This window comes from Euleptes europaea, chromosome 19 (genome assembly GCF_029931775.1).
Source record: "Euleptes europaea isolate rEulEur1 chromosome 19, rEulEur1.hap1, whole genome shotgun sequence".
NCBI classification, from domain to species: domain Eukaryota; kingdom Metazoa; phylum Chordata; class Lepidosauria; order Squamata; family Sphaerodactylidae; genus Euleptes; species Euleptes europaea.
Window position 1 is genome coordinate 28,673,189 of NC_079330.1, and position 18,212 is coordinate 28,691,400.

Here is an 18,212-nt window from a genome sequence, read left to right on the forward strand (position 1 = left end):
TACGGGGCGGTTTCCCACTGCGTTCCCCAGTCATCTACACTTTACCCCCAGCAAACCGGGTACTCATTTTCCCGACCTTGGAAGGATGGAAGGCTGAGCCAACCTTGAGCCGGCTACCTGAAAACGATTTCCGTTGGAATTGAACTCAGGTCGTGAGAAGAGCTTGGACTGCAGTACTGCAGCTTACCACTCTGCAGCACGGGGCTGTTGCCAGTCAAGCTTAGGCTGAGAGTGGCTGAAAGTGACCATCTTGATCAGATCTCAAATGCTATCAAACAAGCATTCCTCTCCCTCAAGTTGTATTCCAGAGGTTCTCGGGGGCTCCTGGGTGAAAATATCCGTAATGGCAGACCAACCCCGCCAAAAGAAACAGCTTGCCAACCGCTATGGATCCCTTCCCTGCAGTGTGCCAATGCAGGGCAACTTTTCGTTTGTGCCCTTGGTTCTCAAGAGACCAGGAAGAGGGCCAACCGGGGTTGGGCACACCTACCTTGCTTCACAGCACTAGACAAATTCAGTTTTGCCGATTTGATCTGAGCTTTCGCCAGGTGCAAGGAGGAGGCCAGTAACTGCGCTGCTTTCATGTACAGCACCAGCTGTTCGACTTGCCTGGGAGGAAAGGAGAAAAGTTCCCGTTTTAAGGAGCGCAGGTGGCACATTTTGCACCCCTGGTTATGACAGGCAGGCATTGAGGCCCAGGCTGGCAGGAGAAGCATCTAGCAAAAACCTAGAGCCAGCGTGGTGTAGTGGTTAAGAGCGGTGGACTCTAATCGGGAGGGCAGGGTTCAATTCCTCACTCCTCCACATAGACAGCGGACTCTAACCTGGAGAACCGAGTTCGATTCCCCACTCCTCCATGTGAAGCCTGCTGGGTGACCTTGGGCTAGTCACAGTTCTCTCAGAACACTATCAGCCCCACCAACCTCACAAGGTGTCTGTTGTGGGGAGGGGAAGGGAAGGCGATTATGAGCCGCTTTGAGACTCCTTAAAGGTAGAGAGAAGCGGGATATAAAAACCAACTCTTCTTCTTCTAGACCATCTACTTCACAGGGTGTCTATTGTGGGGAGGGAAGGGAAGGTGATTGTAAGCTGGTTTGATTCTCCCTTAAGTGGTAGAGAAAATCGGCATATCAAAACCAACTCTTCTTCTTCTTTTGCTAAGTGGAGTGGCATGCCAAGAGAGAAGCTTCCTTCTCAACCTCCATATCTCAAGGATATGCTTCGTGGCCAGGACAGGGACTCAGAGACAGCTGCTAGCTCAAGCAACTTGGCTGAATTTCCTTAGTTTTCAGGAGGGGAAAAGTCACCTACAGTGTCAAGCCCTGGCATTCCTATGGATGGCAGCTACTCCAGTCAGCTGGGCCTAGACACCTCTCTCATACAGCAGACTTAGGACAAGGCGTGTGTGTGTTTCTGCACTGTCAAATCACAGCCAACATAAGGCGACCCAGTAGGGTTTTCAAGGCAAGAGACAATCGGGGGTGGTTCGCCACTGCCCACCTCTGCATGAGCTGAAAGAGTTCTGTACTGTTGCCCTAAACGTGTGGGAAGGAAAGGAGTCGGAGGGAGCGCGCCTTGTTTGTGTGTTGGCTGAGACTTCATGCTTGAAGGATATGTCAGTACTCCCCATACAAAGTGAGCACACAGTGAGCGGGCTACATTTCGGAAGAGTGGGGCCAATAATCTGGTAGTAAGCAGAAAGGAATGTTGTCTTTTAAGTGCACCCACCTTTGCTTTCTCAAGAAATTCCAGACAAGTACTACAATTTTGTGTACCTGTGACAGAAATCCAAAACCTTCGCTGGGGCTCAAGAGTGCCACCTAGAGGGTGTGGGCTCTTGGGCACCTGGGGTTAGAATCACCCATTCATTTCCATTCCACATTGGGCCACCCTGCCAACTTAATCCTTTTGGTACAGAGGATAATTTGGTTTTGGCCAGACCACATATTTGTCATGGATGTTCAGGGCCATTTATCAGATGCCTGAGGGGGAGGGGCTGTGGCTCAGTGCTAGAGCATCTGCTTCGCATGCACAAGGTCCCAGGTTCAATCCCTGGCATCTCCAGTTAAAGGGACTAGGCCAGGGGTCGGCAAACTCATTAGTCAAAAGAGCCAAATATCAACAGTACAACAATTGAGATTTCTTTTGAGAGCCAAATTTCTTAAACTTAAACTATATAGGTAGGTACACTGTTTATTAACTTAATAAACTTTAATTAAAGTTTTAAGTCTTAATTAAACTATAGGTACACTGAATAAAACTTGATATCATACTTAATAGTGATCTTATTTATTGATAAAAATTAAATTGTAAGTCCCTGCCATTTTCCCCTCCCCGTCCGGAGTCCTCGTCTGGAGGCCTGGTCTACCGCCATAAAAGCCTATTGGTAGAGCTGGCCTCCGGCTGAGTCCCGTTGGGAGGCCAGGTCTACCCATTGGCTTTCTTGACAGTAGACCTGGCTTCTAATCATAGAAGCCTATTGGTAGACCTGGCCTCTGAAGGGGGACTTTTTCCCCTCCTCGGAGTCCAGGTCTACCGACAAGCAAGCCAGTGGGTAGACATGGCCTCTGAGGAGGGAAAAAAGTAAGTAAGGTATCCATAAAATTAAATCATGACAATGACTGACAAACACTGTACATTTTCCCCATCTGCATTCTCAAAACTCTGCAGGGGGGCTTATAGTTGAGTTGTGCATCTGAGTGGCAAATCCAAGGCAAAACCTCCCATTCACTGGCAGGGCGAAGGTCTCGCCTGTCTGCGCCGACCCCCAAGCCACGGCCCCTCCCAAGAAGCCGGCTCCGCTATCTCCCCGCCCCCCGGTCAGCCAAACGTCCACCCACGCTCAGCCAGGGATGAGGATTTTGTCCCGAGTCGGCAGACTTACCGGCCGACACGGGACGACAAACCGACGACTCCACCGACTCTTCCCTCTCTGAGGGAGGGGGACGGGCTCCCAGCAGAACAGCCGGCCGGGAAAGAGGCGCAGGCAGCCGGGGAAGCAGGAGGCGGGGCAGGGAAACAGCCCGGCGCACCCTGCCTAACAGCTGGGCAGGCGGAGCCCCGCCAGCCTCGAGACGGCCCAGCGCGAGGAAGAGCCTGCCTCTCCCCCCCCCTTGCAGCAGCAGCCTGGGTGGCCAGCTGCCGCCACTGATCCCTCCCCGCTGGAGAGAGAGAGAGAGAGAGGAGGGGAGGCTGGGGGAGGGGGGCGCTGCCTCCTGCTCGCCTGCTGGCTCCTCCCGCCTGGGGCGCGCTAGAGTCCGGCGGGAGCGCGGCGCCTCTGCCTGGCTGGGCGCGGGGATGCAGAGGAGCAGCATCAGCCAACGGACCGGGGGGGAGGGGAGGGGGGGAGCCACACTCAATGGGTCAAAGAGCCGCATGCGGCTCGGGAGCCACGGTTTGCCGACCACTCGACTAGGCAAGTAGGTGATGTGAAAGACCTCAGTCTGAGACCCTGGAGAGCCGCTGCTGGTCTGAGTAGACAATACTGACTTGGGATGGACCAAGGGTCGGATTCAGTATAAGGCAGCTTCATGTGTTCATTATCATTTACTAATTTTCTGATTGGTAACAGTAGCCTCTGACATCAGAGATGGGGCTTTGCGTGGGAATTACACAGTCTGGGGCCCTCATACCTTCAGGATCCCCTCTCCTGGTATACCCCCTGAAGGACATTACGTTCTGCTGATAACTTGCTGGTGGTTGCCGGCCCTAAGAGTGGACGGCTGTCCTCAACAAGAACCAGGGCCTTTGCAGCCCGGGCTCCAGCCTGGTGGAATGCTCTTCTTGGTAACACCAGGGCCCTAAGAAACCTGAAAGAGTTCCACAGGGCCTGCAAGACAGCTATTCCACCAGGCCTATAACTGAAGAAAGCCGCAGGTGTCATCTGAGCTGGCCTCCCCTACCCCCCTTTTCTTTTTTATGACCCATGTTTCTACATGGATGTGCAGCCTGTTGCCCTCCGCAAATACTATGTGGAAATTGAGCACCATCTATGATTTAATTAGTTGAATGATGGCTGGCTATCGTATTTTACAGTTTTAAATGTTTTATGGATATCTACATTGAACTATTTTGATTTTATGGTTGTTACCTGCCCTGAGCCTGGCTTTGGCCAGGGTGGGCAGGCTCGAAATTGAAATAATAAATATACAAACAAACAAACAAGCTCATCACTATTTGAGAGGAGGCTGGCTTAGGCCTAATTCCGCTGACCATAAATATCTGGACATTTGGGATTTTTCCTTCTCTTCAGTGGAAACTAGGGTCCACGGGAGGTTGGGTAGGGGTTAAGACTCCTCCAACATAGTGTTACTACTCTGCACATGCTGAGGAAACTGCTACAGCCTAGGTAACATGTATTTAGCTGAGTTAGATCAACATTATTCCAGTTTATTTGAAAGTCTGTGTGCTGAGTTATTGTTTGGCTTTTCCCTGTAATCACCTGGTGACGCCAGAGAGTCTCTGAACCAAAATCTGACTGCTGTAGTTGTATGGCTAAGGATGAGCAAGTAGAAACTGTAGTGTGACAAGACGGAGGTAGGAATCTTTGCTGTTAGATTAAAACACTGTTATCATTCAAATGTCATCATCTTTTTGTAAACTGGCTTACCAAATGACTGAATAGTTCCACCTTATGAACAATCCGCCTCGAGTTCCAGTGAGAAAGGCAGACGATAAATTAAAATAAGCCAGTAAGACGGTCAGGCATGCGGCTACCTACCCCCAGTCCTTGCTCAGCTGGCTGATTTGATCAACGACCACGCTCTCCTGGATCTGATACAGAGAGACCGCTGAGGAGCACAGATCTGGGTTCCCACCCCGGATGGCTGTCAGGTCCAGCACGCACTCGATGAAGGCCAGCATCAAGTTCAGGTGGCGCAGGGTGTCGGTGTGCTCTCGCTGAGGGGGAAGGAATTTGATGTAATTTTGAAAAGTAAATCAAAAGAGTTTCCGGCTAAACATGAGGAGGAACTTTCTGACAGAGCGGTTCCTCAGCGGAACAGGCTTCCTCGGGAGGTGGTGGGCTCTCCTTTGGAGGTTTTTAAGCAGAGGCTAGATGGCCATCAGTCAGCAATGCTGATTCTGCGACCTTAGGCAGATCATAAGAGAGAGGGCAGGAAGGGTTGCATCAGTGTTTAGCTCTTGTGGGCCTTTCTTGCACGGCCAGGGTAGTGCTGCTCACCACTTTGGGGTCAGGAAGCAATTTTCCTCCAGGCTAGATTGGCCAGGGATCCTGGAGGGATTTTTTGCCATCTTCTGGGCATGGAGTAGGGGTCACTGTGTGTGTGTGTGTGTGTGTGAAGTAGTTGTGAATTTCCTGCACTGTGCAGTAGGTTGGACTAGATGACCCTGGTAGTCCCTTCCAACTCTATGATTCTACAAAGGGCAGAACAGAACTCCTTAACCTTTCACCGCACACCCGTCGGTCAATGGCTGCTGCCAAGCCCTGCCAGGTAGCTTAGACAAAAAGAGCCATGCTGAGGTAGAACCCTGGTCCCTGCAGTTCACACAGTGGGGAACCCGGAGGGCCAAAAAACCCCAGAGGCACTGGACATTATGCAGAGCATATGTTTCTTAAAACTGAAACGTAAAAAGTTTAGTTACAAGGTTATGCTAAACATACTAAGCGAAAAGTATATAATGGAATTCAGTTATTATTACTAACTAATTAGAGATTACATACGAGACAGTAGATTTTAGTTTAATTAATTAGTTAGCATAAGGTATATAATTATGGGAGTGATCAAGCAGTTTATATTTAATGTGACTAAGCAAGTATAGTTAAACATAGGGAAGATTATAAGATGGGGGGACTGGCTATGCCCACCCAGGGAACACTTGTTATTATCTAGCTGTAGCTTTCATGTCTGTAATGTATTGTTTATGTATTGTATGTTTGTTTATGAAAGTGGAAAATAAAATACTTTTTAAAAACCCAGGGGCTTTCTCCTGATCTCACTTCCTAGTACTGGTATTCAGAGATTTCCTGGCCAGTGGACGGCAGAGGTTCCCTTTAGTAGCCATTGATTAGCCTCCCTTCCATGAAGCAGCTGGATCCCCTCTTAAAGTTATTTACACTTGTGGCCATCACTACATCCACTGGCAGCGAATTCCACAATTTGACCACTCGCTGAGGAAACAAATCTCCTCTTGCCAAGATTAGAGCTGGAGGATAATCAATTTCCTCAAGGGGCTGATGAGAGCACTCAATAGAGTTGCCAGTCCCGTCCTCTAAAGCCGCCCCACTGAGACGGCAGGGACTCAAACGGGAGTCAGCCAGCAAAGCAGAATGGCAGCAAATGGGGGGCTGTGACATCAGCTTGGCCATAAGCACAAGTGTCCTCAGGCAGGCCTTGGGCTAGTCACAGTTTTCAGAAACCTTTCCTAATGCAAAGCAAACAATAGGTCCAAGCCAACCTCATAGGGATGCTGCAAAGGGCTTGAGAGACAATGTATGTGAGGACAGTTTCCGAGGGTTGGTCTGCAGTAGAACAGCTTGCTTCAAGTCCAGTAGCACCTTAGAGCCCAACAAGATTTTCAGTGAATAAGCTCTTGAGAGTCAAAGCTCCCTTTGTCAGGTCTTTTCTGACCATTTCTTGGCATTTCCACAGACACTTCTCTAGGCAGTGTCCTGATTTATTCATTTAAAACATGTTTATCCTACTTTTCTCCTGCACAGTGGTTCTTAAAGCAGCTTACAAATAAAAAAATCTCAGCACAATGTGATGATGGCAGCCCCCTTTACCACTGCACACATTTCTTGCACCCAGATATTAAATATCAGGAAAACCCCACTTTGTTCATAGGACGCCAGACGTTTGGCTATGCAATTTGGTCTTTCTGGATCTCTGGAGGCTTGGCTCCTGAGCCATGGGGTAAGAACAAGTATGTGTTTCAGCTGCCAGGAGGCAGCACTGAGTAGGCAGAAAAGCTCTGCCCGGGGGGGGGGGGGGGATGTTCTCTCCAACACAGACTGCAGTAAGCTGGAAATCCAGGCATTAAAATCTGGGATTCTTTACATCCTTTTAGGAAACATTTTGTTGCTTACCATCTTTTCCATTCTGGTTTCACCCCCCACCCCCCTTAAAGCTCAAGGCAGCTGATGAAACATTACAAAAACTCTGGATTTTGCAGCCCACCAGGCCCAGCCAACAACTTATCCAAGGCAGATTTTAACAGAACTGAAAACAAAACAGTCAAATCAATTATTTCCCTTGCCCTTCTGTACCTCCATCAAAGTTTCTTCCGGCAGTTCAGGGGCTTCGAAAGTGATAAACCCCTCCAAGCTGGGTGGTGAAGTGCCATAAGCCATGTACTTCAGGCATGGTGCCGCCTCTGGTCCAGGAGGAGATGCGCCCAAATAGACCCCAGGTGGAGAGCCCATGTGGACACGGCCGCTGGTTGAGCAGAGAGACCCTCCAGAACTGCTGGAGCCAACTGGGAGCAGCGTGAGGAAAAAACGAACAAAGATATGCATGTCAGTCTAACAGACTAGTGTAGCTCATGGCCTTGGACTGAAATCCAATAGAAGAAGGAGAAGAGTTGGTTTTTATATGCCGACTTTCTCTACCTTACAAGGAGAATCAAACCGGCTTACAATCTCCTTCCCTTCCTCTCACCACAACAGGCACCTTGTGAGGTAGGTGGGGCTGAGAGTGCTCAAGAGAACTGTGACTAGCCCAAGGTCACCCAGCTGGCTTCATGTGGAGAAGTGGGGAAACCAACCCACTTCACCAGATTAGAGTCTGCCGCTCATGTGGAGGAGCGGGGAATCAAACCCAATTAGAGTCCACCACTCTTAACCACTACACCGTGCTGGCTCAAGGCAACATCATTTGCACACATAGGCTCTGCAAGGATTTCTGCTCCCAAATGCAGTCCTGGAGGAATCTACATGGGGCTGGTGTTAATAGGAGCATGAAAATCCCACCGTTGACCTTGCGTCTGGGTCTTCCAGCTGGCAACCGTTGTGACCCATCAGCATGGTAAAGGACACAGCTTAACACCACCAACAGTGGCGTTTTCCCCGATGCAAGACGTCTTCCACCAATGTGAGAGAATCTTCTGCCAACGGAAGGCTCCTAGAGATGCAGGGAAGGGCTACCAGCCGCCACTAGTGGAAAAGTGTCCTAGGACCCAACCCTGAGTAAAATAATGATGCTTGGGCTCCACTGATGATGAACCAAAGTCCACTGACGTGCAGCTGAGAGAAATCTAGCATTTGCTGTCTACGCTGCTGTTTCAACACATCCCAGTTATTAGCAAAGTCTAAGAACAGGGCATGTTAATCTGCCTTCCTTAAAACACTGGAAAGGCATTCTGACTCAGACGTGGGCGAGTTGGGGCAACCTTTCTTGACCTCAAGATTGCCTCATGGCACCACAGCAAGTTTCTACCCCAGGTCATCGCAGCCTCACCTGATGTCGTCCTGGCTCTGAGGACCATGTGGGTGCAGGTTGGAGGGGTGGAACTGTTCGGAGGGGATCCCACAGTGAACATCACAGCTCTCGAACATGTACCAGCTCCCATGGAAGGAGTCACCGTTACGAGGCCACAGGCCCCTGGAGGAGCTGCAGAGGAAGGAAGGAGTTAGTTTTTATACGCCAGCTTTCTCTACCACTTAAGGAAGAATCAAACCGGCTTCCAAGCACCTTCCCTTCCCACAACAGACACCCTGTGAGGGAGGTGAGGCTGAGAGAGGGTGACTAGCCCAAGGTCACCCAGCTGGCTTCATGTGGAGGCGTGGGGAAACAAATCCAGTTCACCAGATTAGCTTCCGCCGCTCATGTGGAGTGGGGAATCAAGCCCGGTTCTCCCGATCAGACTCCACCACTCTTCACCACTACACAACACTGTCATCCTTGGGAAACTAGCTTGAGGATTCCCAGGCAAAACTGAAGCTGAATACCGGTGAGTTGGGGAGGGCAAGAGTCAGGCCCACTGGGGTCTGAGCAACACGCGAACCTCCCTTTGCACCTGTGATTTCTCACTGGTTGTACATACCTGTTCCTGCCTTTCTTTCCTCGCTTCTTTTGAGAATCCTTTCGCTTACGCCAGGGATGACCAGTCGGTGACTTTTTCCCCACTGCATGGTTCCTGGTGCAAAGCTCTCTGGTCCTAACCAATCCCGCTACATTTAATCTAATTTATTGATTTGGCTAGTTAAGAGTGGTGGTTTGGAGTGGTGGAGCTTGATCTGGAGAACCGGGTTTGATTCCCCACTCCTCCACATGAGCGGTGGAGGCTAATCTGGTGAACTGGATTTGTTTCCCCACTCCTACACATGAAGCCAGCTGGGTGACCTTGGGCTAGTCACTGTTATCTTAGAGCTCTCTCAGCCCCACCTACCTCACAGGGTGTCTGTTGTGGGGAGGGGAAGGTGATTGTAAGCCGGTTTGATTCTTCCTTAAGTGGTAGAGAAAGTCGGCATAGAAAAACCAACCTTCTTCAGATAACATCGTTCTCCCCTCCATTTCACCCTCACAACCTCCACCCTGTGAGGTAGGCAAGGCTGAGAGGATGTATGTGACTGGTCACCCAAAGTGCTTCCACAGCAAAGTGAGTATTTGAAACCGAGTCTCCCAGATCCTAGTCTGACACTAACTGCTACACCATACTAGCTCTCGTTGATTTAAATCTGGTTGAATTAAACATTGAACTAAGGTACAGTGAAACAGTTGCTTACAATTTTGCTCTTAGTGAAAAGAAACATACTCTGGCTTCTGGCAGTGTGGACAAGCAGTGGTGGGCAAAGAATGGCTGCCAGAAGGTGCAGAAACTGAACAAGGACACCTCTCTGCCCGCCTCAGCCAATACTTGGCCATGTGGAGCGTTCTGGTGATCCGTTCCCTTACCTGTATCCATTGGCCGTTCGGTATTAAGGCTGTCTGTGCTACCCTGGTAGAGCTGGCCGCCGAGAACAGCCTTTGCTTGCTGATCTGACAGCTTGCCCGTACTTACAGACCTAGATGGAAGAACAAAGGCCTTGAAGGGACGAAATAAAAGGGGACTGGTGGGGGGGGGAGGTGACAGGGCTCCTTGAGAGGGTGGGGAAGCAAGGGGAACACTATGGGAAAACACCAGGCTGAGGGCCCAGCTGTGCTGTGCCGTCTACCCTGAAGATAACTGCAGAGGGTAGCTGTGCTGGTCTGAGGTACAAAAGCTAGATTCAAGTTCATTGGCACCTTAGAGATCCAACAAGTTTTTCAGGGTATGAGCTTTCGAGTCAAAACTCCCTTCATCAGATATCGGCTGAGTATCCCTTATCCGGACATCTGATATCCAGACAGATCCAAAAAGCCGGCATGCAGGCATTATTCACAGGCCCTCAGCAGCGCCACTGATGGTTAAATGTACACATGAAGCTGCCTTATACTGAATCAGATCCCTGGTCCATCAAAGTCAGCATTGTCTACTCAGACCAGCAGCGGCTCTCCAGAGTCTCAGGCAGAGGTCTTTCACATCACCTACTTGTCTAGTCCCTTTAACTGGGGATGCCAGGGATTGAACCTGGGCCATTCTGCATGCCAAACAGATGCTCTACCACTGAGCCACAGCCCCTCCCCCACAAAATTATTAAAAATATTGTTTACATTTACATTCAGACTATATGTATAAAATACATTTAAAACATATCTAAAACATCAATGAATTTCATGTTTAGACTTGGGTCCCATCCCCAAGCTATCTCATTATGTATATACAAATATTCCAAAATATGGAAAGATCTACTTCTGGTCCCATGCAGTCCAGATAAGGTAACTGATGAAGGGAGCGTTGACTTTTGAAAGCTCATACCCCGAAAATCTTGTTGGTCTTTCAAGTGCTACTGGACTCGAATCTAGTTGCCCATCTTGTCTTCTTTCCTCCCCCTTGAATCGTCAGCAAACTTTGGAGGGGGGGGAAACAATGGGACAAGAATCCATTGGCTAACTGCCCTCTACAGCCACAGGACAGGCAGAGCAGCAAAATCAAGTGGAAGATTTAAGCAGTGGCTCTCACATGTACCATCCGGTCCTGCACAGCCCTGCCCACCAGGACAGGCACTGCCCCCTTTTCTTTACAGAAGGGTTGCTATTTCAAAAAGATTTCTAATCTGCCCCATCCTAAGGGCTCAAGGCAGGGACCCTGCTAAAGACATTGCAAAAAAAAAAAAAAGTCTTACTTGTCAAAAACTGATTTTTTTTTGGCCTGTCAAATCACAGCTGATTTATGGTGACCCCGTAGGGTTTTCAAGGCAAGAGACATTCAGAGGTTATTTCCCATTGCCTGCCTCTGCATCACGAGGTCTCCCATGCACTGGAGGCCTCCCATCCAGATACTAGCCAGGGTCGAGGCTGAGTGTGTGTGACTGGCCCAAGGACACCCAGCAAGTTTCCATGGCAGAGTGGGGATTCGAACCTGGCTCTCCCAGATCCTAGTCCAACACTTTAACCACTATACCACACTTGCTCTAAAGAAGTGTACCAGTGTGCTTAAAATCCAGACAGTCCCATCTTTCTTGTGAATGAAAGAATCACACCTTTTCAAGACATCTCGTTTCTGTGCTAGCATACCCCACGCAGGCCCTCTTCCTGCCACCCGCCCACTTAAAGAAAAGCAATAGAATCCACAAGGCGCTTCAGAGATCACAGTTAAACAATGTCAGTGTAAACCAGGCCCGTAGACATTGTGACCTATCAAGCTGGAACAGGGCGTGGCTCCTGGGCACAGCAGCTGCGTGGCATACGGAAAGACAGAGGTTCAATGCCCGGCACCTACAATTATTGACAAGTGCTGGGCTAGACCTTTCTCTGCCCAAGAGCCTAAGATGTTACTGAGCAAGATGGAGCAATGATCAGACTCTGTAGAAGCCAGTGTCTCCTGTTCCTTTCAAGCCCAGCAGCCACGGATCGTGGCCTGCCAGCTGCCCAAGCGGCAGTGGAAGCAGGAGCTCTGGTGAGTTGCGTGTTTCTTGGCACGTCTCAAATAATGCAGGTTGCATATAAACACAAACAGAGGTGGGTTGCAGTTGTGGACCGTAAGTTAAATATGAGCGGCCAGTGTGACGCAGCAACAAACAAGGCTAATTCGATCTTGGGGCGCAGCAACAGAGGCATAACATCCAAATCGCAAGATGTCATAGTACCGCTGTACACTGCATTGGTCAGGCCGCACCTGGAGTCCTGTGTGCAGTTCTGGAGGCCTCACTTCAAAAAGGATGTGAACAGAATGGAGCGGGTGCAGAGGAGAGTGACGAGGATGATCAGGGGCCTGGAGACCAAGCCCTGCGAGGAAAGGCTGAGGGAGTTGGGAATGTTTAGTCTGGAGAGGAGGAGGTTGAGGGGGGACATGATTGCTCTCTTGAAGTATATGAAGGGCTGTCACTTAGAGGAGGGCAGGGAGCTGTTCCTGTTGGCAGCAGAGGACAGGACTTGCAATAATGGGTTTAAAATGAGGGTAGAAAGATACTGGCTGGATAACAGGAAAACAATTTTTACAGTAAGAGTTGGTTGTGGAAGTAGCTACCTAGGGAGGTGGTGAGCTCCCTCTCACTGGCAGTCTTTAAGCAGAGGCTGGACAAACACTTGTCAGGGATGCTCTAGGCCCGTGTTGGCGAACCTATGGCACGCGTGCCACTTCCGGCACGCGTAGCCCTTTCTGCCGGCACGCGCGGTTCCTCCAAGCCGCTGGCCTTTCCGGCTCTGCCCCGCCCCGGATGGGGGAGGCTGTAGCCCAGGGGGGGGAACCTCCGACATCATTGGCGGTGGCCCCCGGACTCTCCCACAGAAGCTGCCGCCATTGCCGCCGCTGGAGCGTGCACGGCCAGCCAGGCGAATGGGAGAGCGGGGAACAGAAGCCGAGCACCCACACTCGGCATGGCTGGTGGCTTCTCCGGCGCCCTCTGGGCCTGTGCGGGCGGAGGGGCGTGGCTGGTCGGTGGGTGCGAAGGAGGCGCCCTCTGCCCCACCCTGCTCGCCTCTCACAAGCCTGTCGCAGCGCCCCACCGAGTGGCAAATCCAAGGCAAAACCTCCCATGCATAAATGGCCTCTTTCTTTTTCTGTCTCCCTCTGTCCTTTTCTTTCTCTCCCTTGCTCCATTTCTTTCTCCCTTTCTCTCTCTTTTTCTTTTTCTCTCCCTCCCTCCCTTCCCTTTCCCCCTCCCTTCCCTTCTTTCCTTCCTTCTTCTTTCCCTCCAGCGGCTTCTCCGGCTCCCTCTGGGTCTGTGCGGGTGGAGGGGTGTGCAGTCCTATTCCACCTTTGAAGTGCCCACAAGCCATCCTCCAAACACCTTTCCATTTGTCTTGATATGTAGAGAGAAAACACTAAGGAACTAGTTGCCAATCTCCAGGTACTAGCTGGAGATCTGCTATTACAGGTGATCTCCAACCAATAGAGATCAGTTCCCCTGGAAAAAATTGCCACTTTGGCAATTGGACTCTATGGCACTGAAGTCCTTCCCCAAACCCCGCCCTCCTCAGGCACCACCCCAAAAACCTCCCACTCATGGCGAAGAGGAACTTGGCAACCCTAGCCTCTCCCTCTGGGCCCCCTCTGGGGGTGGTATTCAGGTTAAATTGCCGCATTGGCACTCGGCGATAAATAAGTGGGTTTTTGGTTGCAGTTTGGGCACTCGGTCTCTAAAAGGTTCGCCATCACTGCTCTAGGCTGATCCTACATTGAGCAAGAGGTTGGCTTGCTGGCCCCTTCCAACTCTATGATTCCGTTCCTGGGTAACCACTCCTAACAACGGCCTGTAATCTTTCTGATTACGTCTTAACTCACCCCTGAGCGTTCCACAAGGTGGAAAGAGCAAACTAGAGAGACCCTCTTAGCCAGCGTTATTGTTAGGTACTTCTCAGGAGAGAGAGAAGGAACTAGAAAAACAGCCTAATGCCACAACTCCCCCCCGCCCCGATTATTTCAAACATGTGATAAAAACCCAGTTGTCTCGGCAGCAGTTTGAAAGCAGCTGCCCGTGTGAAAGAAAATGAAATGCAAACTGTAATCACAAAAGGGAACTGGAGAGCACCGTGGGAAAGCTCTACCAGGAAACAAGAGTTATATTTAGATGCACCAGACCTGGCTGTAGCAAAAACCACAAAGACCATAATCCACTGGGGCCTTTTCTTGTGCAAGCCCCACTGGGGTGAACAGGACCTCCTGTTTGTTTAAAGACAGCCTGCAAAAGGGGCAATCCTCATAAGATGTGCCCAACTAAAAAAGCATTGCTGAAGGGGCTTAAGGGCTTTGGGGTCTTCTCGGTTCACAATTTTTAGTCAGTATGCCATGGTAGCTTTGCAGAGAGGTGGTGCTGCCTTGGGTACTGGAGGGTCATAGACCCCCTGCACAATGCAGAAAATTCACGAGGGTCATCAACCCCTTGCACAATGCATGAAATTCACAACTACCTTCCCCCCACACCCCAGTGACCCCTACTCCATGCCCAGAAGATGGCCAAGGTGCCCTCCCTCTCATGATCTGCCTAAGGTCAAAGAATCAGCATTGCTGACAGATGGCCATCTAGCCTCTGCTTAAAAACCTCCAGGGAAGGAGTGCTTACCACCTCCTGAAGAAGCCTGTTCCACTGAGGAACCGCTCTGTTAAAAAATTCTTCCTAATGTCTAGATGGAAACTCTTTTGATTTAATTTCAACCTGTTGGTTCTGGTCCCACCTTCTGGGGCAACAGAAAACAACTCGGCACCCTCCTCTATAGGAAAGCCAATTACTTGAAGATGGTTATCATATCAACTCTCAGTCTTCTCTTCAGGCTAAACATACCCAGCTCCTTCAACCTTTCCTCATAGGACTTGGTCTCCAGACCCCTCACTATCTTTGTTGCCCTCCTCTGGACACATTCCAGCTTGTCTACATCCTTCTTAAATTGTGGTGCCCGAAACTGAGCACAGTACTCTAGGTGAGGTCCAACCAGAGCAGAGTAAAGGGTGTCTCAAGACATGACAGCGTTCCTGCAGGTGGCTCCCCTGCTTAGAAGACAATGTTGAACAAAAGTGAGGGCAACTGTTACCTGCCAAAGAGAGCCTTGCCGTGCTGTTCTGCCGCTTGTCTCTCACTTCCCTGGGTCAAGTGGAAATGTGAGAAGTCCCTCATCTCGCTCACGTCTTTCAACTGCTGCAATGGGGCGTCTGCTGCGGACCCCTGGCGGCTGACCAGTCCCACTAAGTTGGAGGATGCTTGGGTTTTCGGGATCTTGAAAGGAGCAGATGCCTAAAAAGAAAGAATTGGGTGCCCTGTTTAACTTTTATTTCAGTTTATTTTAGTTCCGAACTATGCCCACAGATCTCCTTGCAGGCCATTTTTAAAAAAAAAAAAACACCTCTGGCTCAATGCATTTGTTCATGCAGTGGCTCAGTAGAAGATCTCCCTCATTATGTCCTGTCCTGTCCTTTATACACTAAGCCCTGGAACAAGTTTTTGGCAAGCATTCTTTCAGCGTCACAATTATAATCGAATGCTGACAGATTAATCTATTTGTTATCAGATACGGGCCCTTATATTTCCCCCCAAAATGGCACTGTATGGTCTGGCGGCCAAGAAAATCAGGGCAAAGCAAATCATGAAAGGTGGTAAAGCTGGATAGAGCCGAATGGGTGTATTTTAACTTTTTAATTTCTGTATTTCTTCAATGATTCTGGTTGCCTTGCGGCCAGGAAAATCAGGGCAAAGAAAGCCATTGAATGAGGAAAAGAGCCAAATTGGTGTGTTTTAATCTTACGACTTTTAATAGTTTTATATATATTTTAAGTTTTTGCAGTATTGTCTAGATTGTAAAGGCCTATGGCCATGCACAATAAACATGACTGACTATGATTCTGGTTTTGTATATTTTAACCTGTTGATCTATGTTTAAGACTGTGATGGCCTTATACAATAAACTTGACTTGTTAATGAGTAGTCCTCCATAGGATTCTGAGAAGACCTTCTTAGGGAAGCTCTCTAAAAGCCTCCCATGCTGATCCCCACTTCAATTACACGCTACTGGCTCCTCCTTCCTTCGCCTTGTACCTGCTGCCTCCCCACCCCCACCCATTGCTTTGACAGCCCCACTGCTTCTCCTCTCCTCTTCGCTGCCTCCCCGCTGTCATCTTGTCGTGCTGCCACTACTTTCTCACAGCCCACTCTGCCCTGCTTTTCCAATGAACTGGCACTAGGACTTATTAAGCTTTGAATTCTGTTACCATCAGGCCAAATGTATACCTCAACCATGGCTATGCAGGGGGGGGGCTTCTAAGAAGGGAGGATGCATTTCCAGGGACCCTCCCCTGACTTTTTAACCGCAGCCGAAACAGCTGGTCTTGGTGTTGCTCTGAAGCCTAAGAGCCACGCAACCAAGCACATCCTGTCCGGCTCCCCGTCCTCACCTTTGTGGGAGAGCCTATGATGGTCGGCAGGGGAGTTTTGAAGAGCCAATCAGAGCTCCTGGGGGAGGAGCCCATGTGCTTGGTGGGCGACGTCCCCAGGCTGACGGGCCTGGCAGGCTGCGGAGAATGGCCATAGCCGGCATACGACGGGCAAACGGGGTCCGAGTGCTGCTTCCGAAGCTTCTGTTTGTTTTGGTAGATGTCGGTCAGGGTCGGCACACTCTGTAGCCGGGCTCCGAGCAGGAGGGACTGTGGAGACTGAGACTGGGGAGCCGGGGAGCCTGGAGGGAGAGGAAGGAAGGATGCAACACCCAGCAAGATTCTCCCTTCTGAGATGAGAGATCTGATCTCCAGGATCAGAGGAGCATGCCTAATATATGAGGTGTTCTGGAACAGAGGCAGGATAATGCTGCTGCAGTTGTCTTGTTTGTGGGCTTCCTAGAGGCACCTGGTTGGCTACCATGTGAACAGAATGCTGGACTTGATGGGCCTTGGCCTGATCCAGCAGGGCTTATCTTATGTTCTTATGAGATCCTCTGGATTCTGGTTCCTAGAGAGCACCTACAGAGCCAGGAGACATCTCTCCCCCCTTCCCACGGCTCTTTTCTTCCAGTGCCCTCCCAAATGAAAGATTCACATGACCAGGCCTATTTGTGGGCGTGTGTGAAGTTAAGTGAAGAACACCCAGAGAATGCAGGACTGGGCACAAAATCCATCTCCCTGAGATTTACTTGGAAGCCTGTACTTGGCAATATCTGAGAAGCCAGCTAGGTGGCTGAGTGAGTTTTCCAGGTGCTGTTGAAGGTACTTCACAAAGAGGATCTGGGAGGCCCAGGTTGGAATCCCCACTCTGCCACAGAAGCTTTCTGGGTGGCTTTGGGGCCAGCCCCCCATATTCAGCCTAACCTACTTCACAGGGGTTTTGCAAGGATAAAATGGAGAGGAGAATGATGGGGAGGGGCCGTGGTTCAGTGGTAGAGCCTCTGCTTGGCATGCAGAAGGTCCCAGATTCAATCCCCAGCCTCTCCAGCTAAAGGGACTGGGCAAGCAGGTGATGTGAAAGACCTCTGCCTGAGACCCTGGAGAGCTGCTGCCGGTCTGAGTAGACAATACTGATAGGGGACATGCCATATTCAATTTTGAATTAATCCTTTTCTATATTAGATTTTGTACTAATCCATGCCATGATTACACTCTGCCCTTCGGGGAAGGAATGTTGTGGGAAAGGAATGCTGACAGGGAAGGCTCCTTGAGAAAATGCCAATGGGAGCTTGTGTAAAGAACAGTATACTATGCATAGATAGAAAACCTGAAGCGCCAACAGAGATATCTGATGTCCATTGTTTATAGAACATCACAAGGACTAGTACAGTGAGTATCCAAAGGGTATGTTAATAGGATGTATGTCCTGAAGTAATGATGACAATCTGACATCTATGCATATCAGTATAACACGCATTTCAAAGAGTGTCTACGCATTTCAAAGAGACCCCAACAGTCAATGCACTGCCAGTCCACATTCCAATATATTGATTATACTAACATGTGTTATTAGTACATTTTATTATTCTATTAAGCAACTGCTGTATGTCACGTGTGTGTCATAATGTTGTACTACTACACACCACCCAGAAGGTATATGACAAGTTTGCTTGTATTCGATGCTGTCTGCATAGGCAACCTTTGTTTGCTAGCAGTGGCCTTTATTGTGCACAATAAACTAAAGATTTTCACTTTTGCCTTTGCCTCTGGTTCATTTTGTACTAGGACGAAGCATCAAGGGCCGAACCTTAGCGTAACCTGCGGGTGGCGCTAATAATACTGACTTTGATGGAGCAAAGGTCTGATTC

General features: G+C 49.7%; 1 protein-coding gene and 1 non-coding gene across 2 annotated transcripts in view; one reads left to right on the top strand and one right to left on the bottom strand.

Annotated features, from left to right (window-relative positions):
• ULK2 (unc-51 like autophagy activating kinase 2) overlaps positions 1 to 18,212 on the bottom strand; it is a 93,545-nt gene that overhangs the window by 5,454 nt on the left and 69,879 nt on the right. The window contains exons 18-24 of the mRNA XM_056865264.1: positions 16,363 to 16,643; positions 15,009 to 15,208; positions 9,855 to 9,964; positions 8,418 to 8,570; positions 7,229 to 7,437; positions 4,721 to 4,899; positions 491 to 609 (exon numbers count right to left, since the gene is read on the bottom strand). Of these exons, the coding sequence (XP_056721242.1) occupies positions 491 to 609; positions 4,721 to 4,899; positions 7,229 to 7,437; positions 8,418 to 8,570; positions 9,855 to 9,964; positions 15,009 to 15,208; positions 16,363 to 16,643 (1,251 nt within the window). The remainder of the gene's footprint in view (positions 1 to 490; positions 610 to 4,720; positions 4,900 to 7,228; positions 7,438 to 8,417; positions 8,571 to 9,854; positions 9,965 to 15,008; positions 15,209 to 16,362; positions 16,644 to 18,212) is intronic.
• On the top strand, positions 1,993 to 2,064 carry TRNAA-CGC (transfer RNA alanine (anticodon CGC)). The gene has a single exon. It is a non-coding gene; the product is annotated as a tRNA-Ala (tRNA).